The 14,759-nt window shown below is 42.3% G+C and overlaps 1 protein-coding gene across 1 annotated transcript in view; it reads right to left on the bottom strand.

The window, feature by feature from the left end:
• The window catches only part of fstl1b (follistatin-like 1b), a 121,055-nt gene extending 107,896 nt beyond the window's left edge, over nucleotides 1-13,159 (bottom strand). Inside the window, exons 1-2 of the mRNA XM_041211654.1 lie at nucleotides 12,873-13,159; nucleotides 12,699-12,755 (exon numbers count right to left, since the gene is read on the bottom strand). Coding sequence (XP_041067588.1) covers nucleotides 12,699-12,755; nucleotides 12,873-12,875 — 60 coding nt within the window. The 5' untranslated portion in view covers nucleotides 12,876-13,159. The remainder of the gene's footprint in view (nucleotides 1-12,698; nucleotides 12,756-12,872) is intronic.
• Nucleotides 13,160-14,759: the final 1,600 nt, after the last annotated feature.

Here is a 14,759-nt window from a genome sequence, read left to right as displayed (position 1 = left end):
CTAGAATTGGTGCTAATGAACTGTTTTATCCCACCCTTAAAATCCATATTTTTTTTGCATCTTGCATGTGTGTATATAGGGATTTAAGAAGGGGGTAGATAAGTTAAAGTGTTAGAAATTAGCAGTTCATATTTCTTTCTTTGGCCACTGGTTAATGACAATTACTTATTAAGTTTACAAACCTGGTGCTCATATTCTGTTAATCTAAATTAAACAGGTAGAATTTATCTGGCGGTTTGATCAAATTTTTTCACATTTGTCACGGCTCAGGAACAGTGGGGCTTGATATTACTGCGCACTATCCCCAGTGAGTTATGTCAAAGTTTGGGGGCTCGGATCCCAGATATTTTGGAACAAAAGACAACTACGATTTGGGTGTAGATTTAGTAAGTAATAAAAGCTAAAAGGTAACACCAGGTTTACACTGTCAAAAATAAGATGGCACTGGAAACTGCTAAAGCTTTCCTACAAGTGGAAGAGACGTCCCTATCAATTTTACAAGGGATCCCAAAAGCCAGGTTAATCAAATTGGCAACTAAATTAAGATTAGGATTGCCTGCCAAAGCTAGGAAGGCAGAGGTAATCAAAGAGATGGTATAGCATTTGAAATTGGAAGGAACATCCGAGCGATCAAATTTTCCAAGGAGTGGTTCATTAGAATGGGCTCAAATTTCAAAAAATTGGAACTAGAGGCAGCAGAAAAGGAAAGAGAAATGGAAACGCAAAAACTTGAGCTCCAGAGGGAATTAGAAATGGTGAAGTTAGAAAAGGAGGAAAGAGAAAGAGAGAATTCCAGCTTAGAAAGTTGGCTGTTAAAAAAAAGAGACACCAGTAGGTGAGGCAGGACTTATTTCTAGATCAGAACCCAACGGGGAAATGTTTAACTTTGTACAAGCTCTTCCAAAATTTGAGGAAAGGGATATTGAAGCATTCTTTATTTCATTTGAGAAGATAACGAAACAGATGAATTGGCCAAAGGAAAACTGGACAATGCCCGTCCAGAGCAAATTGACAGGTAGAGCACAGGAAATTTATGCCTCATTGTCAGAGATTTCTAGAGGTTATGATGTGGTGAAAAAGGTCATTTTGAGTGCATACGAGTTGGACCCTGAAGCATACAGACAAAAGTTTTGAAATTTAAGGAAATAGCCTGGGCAAACTTACATTGAATTTCAAAGTATTAAGTAGATTTGACAGGTGGATACAAGCATTAGGAGTTGAAACTACCTATGAAGTTCTCAGAGAGACCATTCACTTGGAAGAATTTAAAAACTCCCTACCTTCTGTAACAAGAACCCATGTTGAAGACCAAAGGTTTGCAACTGCTAGACAGGCAACAGTAATGGCTGACAATTATGAGCTGATCCATAAAACTGAACCTTTTTTCCATCACCCCCATAAATTTGAAAAGGATAGAACGTGGGAGAGTGAAAGGAAGGCAAGTAGCCAGGGTAAAGAATGGATAGCTAGGAATACCTTGAGATCTCCTCCGCAGATCAGGAAGGAAGGTACTGAGGGCGGAAGTGAAACTTGGAGGCCTAAGTGTTTCCACTGTAATAAAGTGGGACACATTCGTTCAGAATGCTGGAAGTTGCGAGGGAAGCCCATGGCACTTGGAGTTCATAAGAGAGTTCAAAAAGGGAACCCATGAAGAAAATGCCACGGATCAAATTGTAGCTTTAACTACAAATAAGGGTCCGGAGGTAAACACTGCTTTGAATGCAGGTGAAGTGAGTAAGGTAGATGAGTGATTTAAAGGGTTTTTGTCTAAAGGAAAGATATCCCCTTTTTCATCAAATGATGCAGCTAAACCTATAACTATATTAAGGGACACAGGAGATACTCAAACTCTTTTGCTGGAGAAGGACCTACTTTTCCCTCCAGGGAGTTCAATGAATGCTAAAGTATTGGTAAACGGGATAAGTGGAGAGTATATCCCAGTTCCATTTTACAAAATGCAATTGGAGTGTGATTTTTGTCTGGATCGGTGGTTGTAGGAGCTACGAAATTACCCATGGATCAAGTTGATTTATTCCTGGGGAATGATTTGGCAGGAGTGAAGGTTATAGATTTGTCCATAATTACGGGAGGTCCGAGAGAGGCTAAAGAGATGGAGCAGTTACAAGAACAGGTTACTGGTATTTTTTCATCTTGTGTGGTGACCAGAGGAATGGCTAAACAAAGTTCATTACCAGAGGTCAAAGTAATACCATAAGCAGATGTTTGAGTAACCAAAACTTTCTTTAAGAATGAGGATAATTCAAAGGACGTGTTTGGCAAGCCTTCTTAACTGAGGTTAAGAAAGCAGATCCAGAGTTAAACAAGTTAACACTGTAGCTCACAATGAAGCTGAGGCAGAAGGAGTTCCAGAGTGCTACTACATTAAAAATGGAGTTCTGATGAGGAATTGGAGACACCCTCACAGACCTCCGGATGAGGAATGGACAGTTGTTCATCAGAGAGTGGTACCGCCCACATATTGTAAGAAGATATTGTGAGTAGCACATGAAATCCCTATGTCAGGACACGAGGTTTGATATTACAGTGCACTATCACCAGTGAGTCTGGACAATCTCACATTTTAATCAATAACAGTCATCATGGATTTGATAAGGTACAGCCATGTCTGACTAAGTTGATTGGAGCTTTTAAGGAGAATCGATGAGGGTAGCACGCTTGATTTAATCTAGTTGATTTTAGCAAGGCTTTTGATAAGATCCCATTTGGCAGACCGGTCAGAAAAGTAATAGTCCGTGTTACCCAAGAGATGGTGACAAGCTGGATCCAAAATTATCAATGTCAGGAAGCAAAGGAAAGGTCAATGGGTGTTTTTGGGACTAGAAGGATGTCTTCAGGACTAGGTCATTGCTTCTCATGGTACACATATATCAGCAATTTAGTTTAAAATATTGGAGACATGTTAAGATAAGACTGTGTAGTTGATAGTGTGGAAGAAAGCTGCAGATTGCAGGAAGCTATCAATGGACTGGTCAAGTGAGCAGAAAGTGACAAATCAAATTCAATCTGGAGAAGTGAACCAATGTATTTTTAAAGGCAAACAGGAAAATATACAATAAATGGTAGCATACTGAGAAGTGCAGAGGAACTTGCAGGTCCATGTCCATGGATCCCTGGAGGTCGCAGGACAGGTAAGGAGGGGTTTGTTTTTTATTCTTTCATGGGATGAGAGTGTTGCTAGCCAGGCCAGCATTTGTTGCCCATCCTTAACTGGCCTTCAAAAGGTGGTGGTAAACCACCTCCTTAAACTGCTGGTGTAGATACACCCACAATGCTGTTAGGGAGAGTGTTCCTTAATTTTGACCCAGTGTCAGTAATGGAATGGCAATATAGTTCCAATTCAGGATGGTGTGATTTGGTGGGAAACTTGCAGATAGTGGTGTTGCCATGGAACTGCTGCTCTTGTTCTTCTAGGTGCTGGAAGTTGTAGGTTTGGAAAGTGCAGTCAAATGAGGCTCAGAGAGTTTCTACAGTGCATCTTGTAGATGTTACACACTGCTGTCACTGTGCGTCAAACTTAAGAGTCCTGTTGAAGCTGCTCTCACCTAGGCAAATAGAGAGTATCCCTGGATAGTATGAAATTGAAAAAAAACATTGTCCAATTCCATGAAGATTAATGGCAGACCAGACGATTGCTGGCTCTTAAAATCTGCCCAAAGAATAACTGACAAAATAACAAAGAGGAAGAAATTAAAGTATGAGAGAAAACTAGCTGGAAATATAAGAACAGGAAAAGGTACTGGGGAAACTATGAGACCTAAAGGCTGACAGGAACTGATGGTTTCCATCCTAGGGTCTTAAAAGAATTGGCTGCAGAGATAGTTAAGACATTGGTTATAATCTCCCAAAATTCCCTCGATTCTGGAAGGGTCTCAGTAGATTGGAAAATAGCTAATATAACACCTTTATTCAAGAAAGGAGGGAGATAGAAAGCAGGAAACCAGTGGCCAGTTAGCCTAACATCTATCATAGGGAAATTGCTAGAATCCATTAGTAAGGAGGTTGTAGCACGATGTTTAGAAAATTTTCAGGCAGAGACAACATGGTTTTGTGAAAGAGAAATAGTGTCCAACTTAATTATTAGAGTTTTTTTGAGGAAATAAAAAGCAACATAAATAAAGGGGAACCTGTATATGTCATATACTTGGATTTCCAAAAGGCATTTGATAAGGTGCCACATCAAAGGTTACAACACAAAATAAGAGCTCATGGTGTAGTGGGTAACATATGGATAAAGGATTGGTTAGCTGACAGGAAACAGAAAATAGGGATAAATGGGTCTTTTTTTTGTTTGCAAGCTGTAAATAGTGGAGTGCCACAGGGATCAGTACTGGGGCCTCAACTTTGTCCAATCTGTTTCAATGACTTAGGTAAAAGGACCAAATGTATGGTAGCTAAATTTGCCAATGACTCCAAGATTGGTAAGAAAGTAAGTTGTCAAGAGGAGGTACAGAGTCTGCAAAGGGATATAAATAGGTTAAATGAGTGGGCAAAAATTTGGCAGATGATATATGGGAAAATGTGAACTTGTCTACTTTGGCAGGAAGAATAGAAAAGTAGCGTACTATTTAAATGGAGAGAGACTGCAAAACACATAGGTCCAGAGGGATCTGGGTGTCCTGGTACATGAATCACAAATAGTATGCAGATAAAGCAAGGAAGGTAAATGGAATGGTGGCATTTATTGCAAGAGGAATGGAATATAAAAGTAAGGAAGCTTTACTGCAGCTGTATAGGGCCTCGGTGAGACCACATATGGGGTACTGTGTACAATTTTGGTCTCCTTATTTGAAAAAGGATATAATTGCATTAGAAGCAGTTCATAGGTGGTCAATTTGACTCATTCATGGGATGAAGGATTTATCTTATGAAGAAAGGCTGAACAGGTTGGGTCTTTACCCTTTTGAGTTAAGAATGAGAGGTGATTTTATTAAAACATAAGATCCAGAGGGGGTCTTAATAGGGTGGATACTGGGAAGATGTTTCCTCTTGTGGGGGAGACTAGAAATAGGGGACAAATGGATTTAAAAATAAGAGGGTTTCCTTGTAAGACTGAGATGAGATTTTTTTTCCCCCTCTGAGGGTGATTAGTATGTGGAATTCTGTTTCCCAGAAAGCAGTCGAGGCTGGGTCATTGAATTTATTCAAGGCTGAATTTTGATACAAACAAGGGAGTCAAGGATTAGGGGGGCAGACAGGAAAAGGAGTCGAGACCACAATCAGATCAGCTATGACGTTACTGAATGGTGGAGCAGGCTCAAAGGGCCAAATATCTACTTGGGATTCTACTTTTGTACATTTCACTCCTTCTGACTTGTCCCTTGTTGATGGTGAACTGGGTTTGGGGAGTCAGGAGCCGAGTTACTTGCTGCAGAATTCCTAAATTCCCAGGTTCTGACTTGCTCTTGCAGCCACAGATTTTACTTTACTTTTACTACGTTTCAGGTACATTATAACCCCCAGGAATTGAACGTCACGGCGGGATGATTCAATTTTCTCTTGTTGTGGATCGTCATTGTCCATCATTTATGTGGGGTGAATGTTACTTGCCACATGCCAGCCCAAACCTGAACGCTTTCCAGGTTTTGCTGCATGTAAGCACAGACTGCTTCAGTATCTGAGGTGGTGAAAATACTACTGAATACCATACAATCACCAGTGAAAATCCACACTTCTGACTAATGCTTCACTAATGAAGCAGCTGAAGATGGTTGGGACACTACCCTGAGGAACTTCTGCAGCGATATCCTGGGACTGAGATGATTGACTTCCAACAACCACAACCATGTTCCTTTGCGCTAGGTATGACTCCAAGCAGTGGAGAGTTTTCGCACCTGATTTCCATTGACTTTAATGTTACAAGGGCTCCATGATGCCACACTTGGGCAAATGCTGCCTTGTCGTCAAGGGCAGTCACTCTCAATTCACCTCTTGAGTTCAGCTCTTTTGTCCATGTTTGGACCAAAACAATAATGAGGTCAGGAGCTGAGTGGCCCTGGCAGACCCCAGGCTGATCATCAGTGAGCAGGTTATTGCTGAGTAAGTGCTGCTTTTTAGCACTGTCAACAACACCTTCCATCACTTTTCTGAAGATTGAGAGTAGACTGATGGAACGGTAATTGCCCAGATTGGATTTATCCCGTTTTGTATGACAGCACATACCTGTGCAATTTCCCCACATTGCGGGGTAGATGCCAGTGTTGTAGCTGTACTGTAAAGCTTGGATAGGGGTGTGGAGCACAAGTTTTCAGCACTATTGCTGGGATGTTGTCAGGGCATATGGTCTTTGCGGTGTCCAGTGCTTCAGCCATTCCTTATCATGTGGAGTGAATCAAATTGGCGGAAGACTGGCATCAGTGATGCTGTGGACCTCAGACAGAGGCCAAGATGTTTGAAAATGCCCTGTATTTTGCACTGACATGCTAGCCCCATAATTGAAGTTGGGGATATTTGTGAAGCCTCCTCCTCTGGTCAGTTGTTTAATTTTCTAATGCAATTCATGATGGGATGCAACAGGACTGCAGAGCTTATAGCTGTTCTTGGATTGCTTAACTCTGCCTATAATATATTGTTTCTATTGTTTAGCATGTATTTAGTCCTGCGTTGTAGCTTCACCAGGTTGGCACCTCACCTTTAAGTGTGCCTGGTGCTGGTCCTGGCATGTTTTCCTACACTCTTCATTGAACCAGTATTGGTCCCCTGATTTGATGGTAATGGTAGAGTGGCTGAATATAATTCTGTCTACACTGATAACCCATAACACCTCAGTTTATATCCGAGATGCATCTGTGACAGGTAGATTGAGGAGGATGAGGTCAGTACTTTTTCCCTCATTGGTTTTCTCAGCACCTGCCACAGGCCCAGTCTAGTAGAAGCACCCTTCAGCAGATCAATCAGTAGCAGTATTACTGAGCCACTCTTGGTGATGGACATTAAGAGTACATTCTGTGCCCTTGTTACTCAGTGCTTCTACTACATGGCGATCAGCATGAAGGAGTATTGATTCATCAGCTGAGGGAGGGCAGTAGGTGGTAATCAGCAGGAGGTTTCTTTGCCCATGCCTGACCTGATTCCTGGAGACTTTATGCAGACTGTAGTCAATGTTGAGGACTCCCAGGGCCAATCCCTCCCAGCCCTTTGCCATTGTGCTGCCACCCCTAGTGGATCAGTCCTGACAGTGGAACAGGATACACCCAGGGATTGTGATGGAGCAGCCAGTGAGTATGCCTATGCAAAACTGTTGTTCGACCAGTCTGTGGGCCAACTTTCCCAATTTTGGCACATGTCCCCAGACATTAAGAGAGGACGACTTTGCAGGATCGACTGGGCAGGTTGTGCCTTTGTCATTTCCGGTGTCTAGGTCAACATTGGGTGGTCTGCCCGGTTTTCTGTAGCAGTTTCATACAACTGAGTGGCTTGCTAGGCCATTTCAGAGGGCAGTAAGAGTCAACCAAATGGCTCTGGGTCTGGAGTCACATGTAGGCCAGACCAAGTATGGACAGATTTCCTTCCTAAAAGGGCATTAATAAGCCAACTGGGTTTTTAATGGAAATCCAATAGTTTCATTATCATTATTACTGAGACCAGCTTTTTATTCCAGATTTATTAATTAATTGAACTTAAAATCCCCCAGTTGTTGTGGCTGGACTTGAACTCATACCTCTGGAGTATTCATCCAAGGTCTGGATTATTAGTCCAATAACAGTACCACTATGTTATCCTTCCCTCTTCCTTCATTAGTCGAGACATAGAATATAAGAGCTGGGAGGTTACACTAGAACTGTATAAAACACCAGTTAGGCCACAGCTAGAGTACAATGTACATTTCTGGTCGCCACATTACAAGAAGATGTGACTACATTATGGATGGTACAGATGCGATTTACAAGGATCTTGGCAGGAAAGGAGTACTTTAGTTATGAAGATTGCACAGGCTGGGGTTGTTTTTTGGGAACAGACGAGTCCGAGGAGAGATTTAATTGATGTATCTAGAGAGTGGATAGGAAGAATCTATATTTTCTTAACAGACAGGTCAACAACCAGGGGGCATAGATTTAAAAGTAAGTGGTAGGATTATAGGGAGTTGAGGAGAAACCTTTTCACCCAGGGGGGGGTTGTGGGGTTCTGGAACTCACTGCCTGGAAGAGTGGTAGACGCAGAAACCCTCATCATATTAAAGTATCTGAATACGCACTTGAATTTCTATAATCTGCAAGGCCACGGATCAGGTTCTGGAAAGTGGGGTTAGGTCTCAGCCAGCACAGACATGGGCCAAATGGCCTCTTTCAGTGCTGTAATCTTCTATGATTCTATAAATCCAACCTATCTTTTATATATGGTCAAGTTGGTTACGGTGAGCAATCCATCTAGCTTCTTTTTGAAAGCTTGTAGAAAATCCAATTCATAGTTCAACAGCTCTCTGTAAATTGAAGTACCTCCCGAGATCTAACTTAAGTCATTCTACTGAAGATTAGTAGGGGGTTCATAAAGCAACCCCCCCGCAACACCCCCCATCCCACAGCCCCACTTAACTGGGCAGTAGCAAGCCTCCCCCGGGATCAAGGACCCCGGGAGTGGGAGTCCCACCCGCCGAGAGCTGCCAGCCAGAGGCCTACAACTCTTCACTGCTCAGCAGTGCCACCAGGGAGATGGTGGCTGCTGTCAGTACTACTCCCACCCAAGACCTAGGATCACCAATTCACCCAGGCACAGGTGAATGATGGCCCAAATGTGGTCATGGGTCAAGAGCACGGTGTTGGTTGGCTCTCAGCAGGCCACCCCCCCCTTCCCAATGCCAGGTCCCTTGATCAGGCACTGAGTGCTTCTGAATGAGGGGCACCCAACACCACCCCCCCCCCCCCCCCCCCCCCCCCCAAAAGCCACAAGCAACCCCAACAGGGTTTGCTTTTTGGGGTTCCTGCATGGCAAGTCACCCACCCACCACCAGGTGAATACCAGCAGCAGCTGATTATGTCCTAAAATAGGCTTGAATTGCCCACAGAGCCTCAATTTGTAGTGGAGAGGGAAGGCTGTCCATGAGTCTTCCTGCCATGACTCAATTGGGGCACTGATAGGAACGCAGTGAGGTCCCCTCCTGTCTGATTAAATTCCATTCAGACACCGGACTTGTTTGCGGGTTTGGGGGTGGGGGGGGCATTAAATCCCACCCTTTGTGTGCAGAAATGTTTCCTAATTTCACTCCCAGGAGGCCTGGTTCCAAATTGGACTATGCCCACCCCACCCCCCACTTGTCGTCACAGGCTCCCCAACCAATGGCGATAGTTTCTCCCTATCTACCCTACTTGTTCCCCTTAATATCTTGAAAACATCAATTAAATCAAGCCTTAAACCCACTAAATTTCAAGGAATACAACCTCAACTTGTGTAATCTCTGTAATTTAACCCTTGGAGTCCAGGCATCATTCTGATAAATTTACACTGCACCCCCTCCAAGATTTTTCCTAAGGTGTAGTGCCTAGGACTGCTCACAAAGTCTGTGTGTGGTCTAAGTAGAGATTTGTAGAGCTAAAGCATGACTCCAACACCGTCCGCAACCACCATCCCCCCCCCATATCCTACTCCCTTGCATATGCCAGCATTACATTAGCCTTTTTGATTATTATTTGTGACTGTTCCTGGCATTATGATCCATATTACTGGGTCACCCAGTATATCTGGACATGGACCTCCATTGTTTTTAGCATTTCACCATTTAGAAAATATATGCAAGGTGGATGATAAAGTGTTTGCCTACATTGAAATTCATTTGCCACAATTTTGCCCATTCACTTTATTTATCAATAGCTTTGTATTTTTATGCCTTTACGTTGCTTACAATTCTTCCTATTTTATGTCAATGGCAAACTTGATACATTGTTTTTTATCCCATCATCCAAATCATTAATAAATACAGTGAATAGCTGAGGCCCTTAAGCACACAAGCCACATCCTACCAATTACAGAGTACCTACCCATTATCCCTACTGTCTCTTGCCACTCAGCCAATTGCCTAAACAGATCAATAATTTGCCAAATCCACTTTGTAGAGTTGATGCTAAAGTTGAAAAAAGTGTCAATGTATTATTAACTCAGCATCATCTTCAGTAGTGAAGATGAATGCAAAGTAACAATTAAAAATGTCTGCCACAACCAACTGAATCTGCCCAAGAAATCTTTTAATGGCCGTGAGTGCTTTTTTTTCCCCATTATTTATTCATTCATGCAATATGCATGTCACTGGCTAGGCAGCATTTATTGCCCTTCCCTAATTGCCCTTGAGATGGTGATTGTGAGCTGCCTTGTTGAACCACTGCAGTCCATGCGATGCAAAGAATAATGACTTACCAAAAACAAGTTTTGGTATGAATTATTATATTGAGATTTGGGAAAAGAAAAATCATCTTCAGTGGTAAGAACATTGTCAAAAACCCTCCCAAAAAATATTGAGTGGTAACAGTAAGGTCCATTTCAATTGCTGATTCAGAAAGTCATTAGGATTTCAAATGAGCATGGCTATCAATAACAGTCTTGAAAATTTGTTGTCTCAGTCTGCACACAGCCTTTTGGGGAAGAGTTCCAGATGTCCATTAAACTTTACAAAAAAAACCTTCAATTTTACTCCTAAATGCTGGCTCTAAGTCTAATATTGTGCTTTCTTGATCAGGATTTATTCACCAGGGAAGTATTTTTTCTGTATCTACCCTATTCAAATCACTATCAATCTAAACACCTCAATTAGATCTCCCTTCATTCTCCCACATACAACAGAAGATAACCCAAGCCTATGAAACGTGTTATCATAATTTAACCTATTAAGTCCTAGTATTATTCTGGTGAATGTTAACCGTACCTACCCTAAGGCCAATAAACATTTCCTGAAACACAGTGCCAAAACTGAACACAGTACTCAGTCTTGGTCTGACCAACACTCTGTACAACTGAAGTATCACTTTCAGCCCCCTTGAGATTCCATTCATCATTCTGATTACTTATTGTAATGGTGAACTAACTTTTAGGTGATTTGTGTACATAGATACCTAAATCCCTTTGTTCCTCCACAGCATATAGTCTCTCGCCATTAAGAAAATATTCTAATTTGTCTTTCTCAAAACCAGAGATGACCTTACATTTCTCCACACAGAATCCATCTGCCACTCACATTGAGCCATGATCTGTGCTCCTTTGTAACTTGCTGCTCCCATTCACTCAACTTACTGCACCTCCCCCAACATATCATCTGCAATAGATACTGAAATCTCTATTCCTTTATCCAAGTCAACATATATTATGAAAAAGCAGAGGCCCCAGTGGAGATCCCACTAATTAAAGAATTTAACCCTTTATCCAGGATCTTTGTTTCCTCCCTCCCAATTACCAACCCATGTCATCAGGCTCTGTTACAAACAATAAAATTTTAAAAAGTTATAACATAATGGCAAGGAATTAATAATATAATCAGATTCAACTGACATATGGGGATTTTTAAATTAGACTTTTTCAAATAACTAGGGAAACTATTGTCTTTATGAAATTAGAGTATAGTTAACATGCTAGTAGAGATAACATATTCATGAGATTTATTTTGCGATTGTAAATTAAGTTAATCAGCAAACACTTCCCCCCATTAAAAACCCACAAAACGGAAGGAAGGATTAGCCTATTTTTAATCAGTCTTAACTTTATTAGCCCAGTTAACTAAACTTTTTTTTATACATTTTGCTGGATACACAGAACCTTCTTAAAATCGCTTTAACAAAATGAATAACGAAGTAAGAGACACTCGAAACAGTGCTTTGGGCTGCAGCGGGCATTTGAAATGCTCTCCTCGGCAAAATTGAGATAAGGTAAGCATTTTTTTCCCATAACGAGCGAAGTACCACATCAATGATACCTCGATAGAACCCAGTGGTGACTGATTTAAACCGCAAAACCCGGGGAGGGAAGGATATGCAGCGGAGTCTCCACCTCTCGGGTATTTGGGAGGGAGGGACGCTTTTAGAACGAGACCCTCCTCACTTACAGGGTGAGTATATCTCAGTATCTACTTAGCCCGGTTTTCCATAAGCGGTTTATTTTAATTGCTTAGGGACTATTGAGATTTTGTTACAAATTTCCAGTCTGTTATTCGTACAAGCTTGCTAAGTTGCAGGTCATCGTGCTTGCAGGATTTCTATCCCCCACCCCCCCAGCTACTGACATGAGGACGACTTGCCACACTTTTCTCACTTGACTCTTCTTTTACAGTTTGCAGACAAAACCTCTCAGCAGTTTTCGGCTCGGTCCTGATTCCACCGCACACACTAACACATCATTCAAACCCTCATATCAGCTCCTTTCTCTCTCTCTCTCCCACTCTGCCAACCAACCTTGGTGATCTCTCTCAACATGCAACTCAAACAGATGAGCAGCGAACAAACTAAATGGTAAACCTCCCCAGCCATAAACAATAAGATTTAACCATTTGTCACGTACGTGCACAAAACACGGACAAATGACTTTCTGCGAAATCTAACTGTTCTACAAAGTCCCGCTACCCGTAAAGGATCAAGGATCGATTTGCGCCGCAAACGCCCGAGCCTGCAAAACAAAATCAGTCCAGTTTTAGGCAGAAACGGAGATCGTGTGAAAAGGAGAGAAAGGAGGGGAGTGGGTGGGGGGGCGAAACAAGAGATCAAACTTACTTCAGCATTTATCAAGGCGATGGTCAGGAGGGCAAAAAACGGAATACTTTTGAATACCTGTTCAAAATAAAATAAAACGTACATTGTGAATGCAGCAAAATCCTATTATTGGACGCGTGGAGGAAGGAGGGTGAAGAGAAGCTGAAAAAGCAGAAAACGGATTGACTTTCTTACCATCTTGGAGCGATCCGAGTTGAAGGAGCTGTGTGAGAAAGAGAGGAGAGGAATTCGGTCCACACAACACACACAGGGAGGAGGGGGGGGCGGGAATAGCAGGAAATTTGATCCCGACTCGGGGATTTAAAGCAGTTCCGCTCCCCTGTGACGTGGCTCGGAGCGAACACTAAAATCCCAGCTTTACAAAAAGCTTCACAAAACACTGTCGAAAAGCTTTCAGTAGATGCAGTGTCTCACTCTCAGAGATTGAGGAATTTTTAGCCGATCTGGCCTCTTTCCTATGGAGTAAATCAGGTGGGAGGGAGTGAGATTAAAGGAATAGCTGCAGGAATTTGCAGTTGTTATTGGAGGAATCGAGGTCACATGATCCTTTAAAGTTGAGAACATCGGAATGGGAAAAGCTGATTATTCCACACACCCTCCCCCCCCCCCCCCCCCCCCCCACCATATGTCATAAATCAATGCGGCCAGGCAGATAACGGAAAGGTCTGGAAGTTTTACAGGTCGATGGAGCAATTGGAGCTTTTTGAATCTCATTACTTTCTCACAATATCTAACAAAAAAAACAATCTGCCCCGTGGTAATTCTGCTGTGCAGATGTCTTTTTCCTTCAGGATTTTGCCACATTTCTGTGATTCTGCCTCTCCCGCCCTGTCCGAATTATAAGTTAGACTTCTCTCCCTCTCCCCAGGCGTCCGGCTGGATTTCAGGCATGTGTTGTGTTCCAACGCAACATTTTAGAATTGAGAACAATGGCATTTCACAATTTTTTTTTGATTCCCTCTTACTGGATGAAATCAAAGCTGTAAAACCAAATCCGCCTTCTGAGAAAGTTCAAAGTGGCCAAAAAACGTGACCCTAATCTTTGTTCTAAGTAGAACAAAGTCACAGAATTGTTACGGTGCGGAAGGAGGCCATTCGGCCCACCGTGGGGTCTGCACCGGCTCTCTTGGTGCCTGTTCCCCATAACCCTGCACATTGTTTCTATTTAAATTATCATCCAATGCCCTCTTGAATGCCTCAATTGAACCTGCCTCCACCACACTTCCAAGCAGTGCATGCCAAACCCTAACTACTCGCTATGTGAGAAAGTTTTTTCTCACCTCACTTTTGCTTCTTTTGCAAATCACTTTAAGACTGTGCCCTCTGGTTCTTGATCCATTTATGAGTGGGAACAGTTCTCCCTATCTACTCTCTCAAAGCCCTTCTATCAAGACTCCTCTTAGCCTTTTCCTCTCCAAGGAAAATAGTCCCAACTTCTCCAATCTTTCCTCATCACTGAAGTGTCTCATCCCTGGAACCATTCTCGTAAAGCTCTTCTGCACTCTCTCCAATGCGTTCATATCCTTCCTATTATGTGCAGTCCAGAACTGTACACAATACTTCAGCTGAGGTCTAACCAGTGTCTTATATAAGTTCATAATAACCTCCCTGCTCTTGTACTCTATGCTCCTGTTAATGAAAAAAGCAAAATACCACGGATACTGGAAATCTGAAACAAAAACAAAAATTGCTGGAAAAACTCAGTAGGTCCAACAGCATCTATGGAGAGAAAGACAGAATTAACATTTCGAGTCTGTACGGACTCAAAACGCTAACTCTGTCTTTCTCTCCACAGATGCTGTCAGACCTGCTGAATTTTTCCAGCGATTTTTGTTTTTGCCCCTATTAATGAAGCCTAGAATGCTGCATGCTTTAGTAACAGATCTCTCTACCTGTTCTGCCTCCTTTAATGACTTATGTACATATACACCCAGGTCTCTCTGTTCCTGCACACTCTTTAGAATAGTGTCCTTTATTTTATACTGTCTCTCCATGTTCTTTATACCAAAGTGTATCTCCTCACACTTCTCTGCATTGAACTTCATCTGGCACCTGTCTGCC

This window comes from Carcharodon carcharias, chromosome 18 (genome assembly GCF_017639515.1).
Source record: "Carcharodon carcharias isolate sCarCar2 chromosome 18, sCarCar2.pri, whole genome shotgun sequence".
Lineage (NCBI taxonomy): Eukaryota > Metazoa > Chordata > Chondrichthyes > Lamniformes > Lamnidae > Carcharodon > Carcharodon carcharias.
The sequence above is the reverse complement of the archived record's forward strand: the minus strand, read 5'-3'. Positions and strand labels throughout refer to the sequence as shown.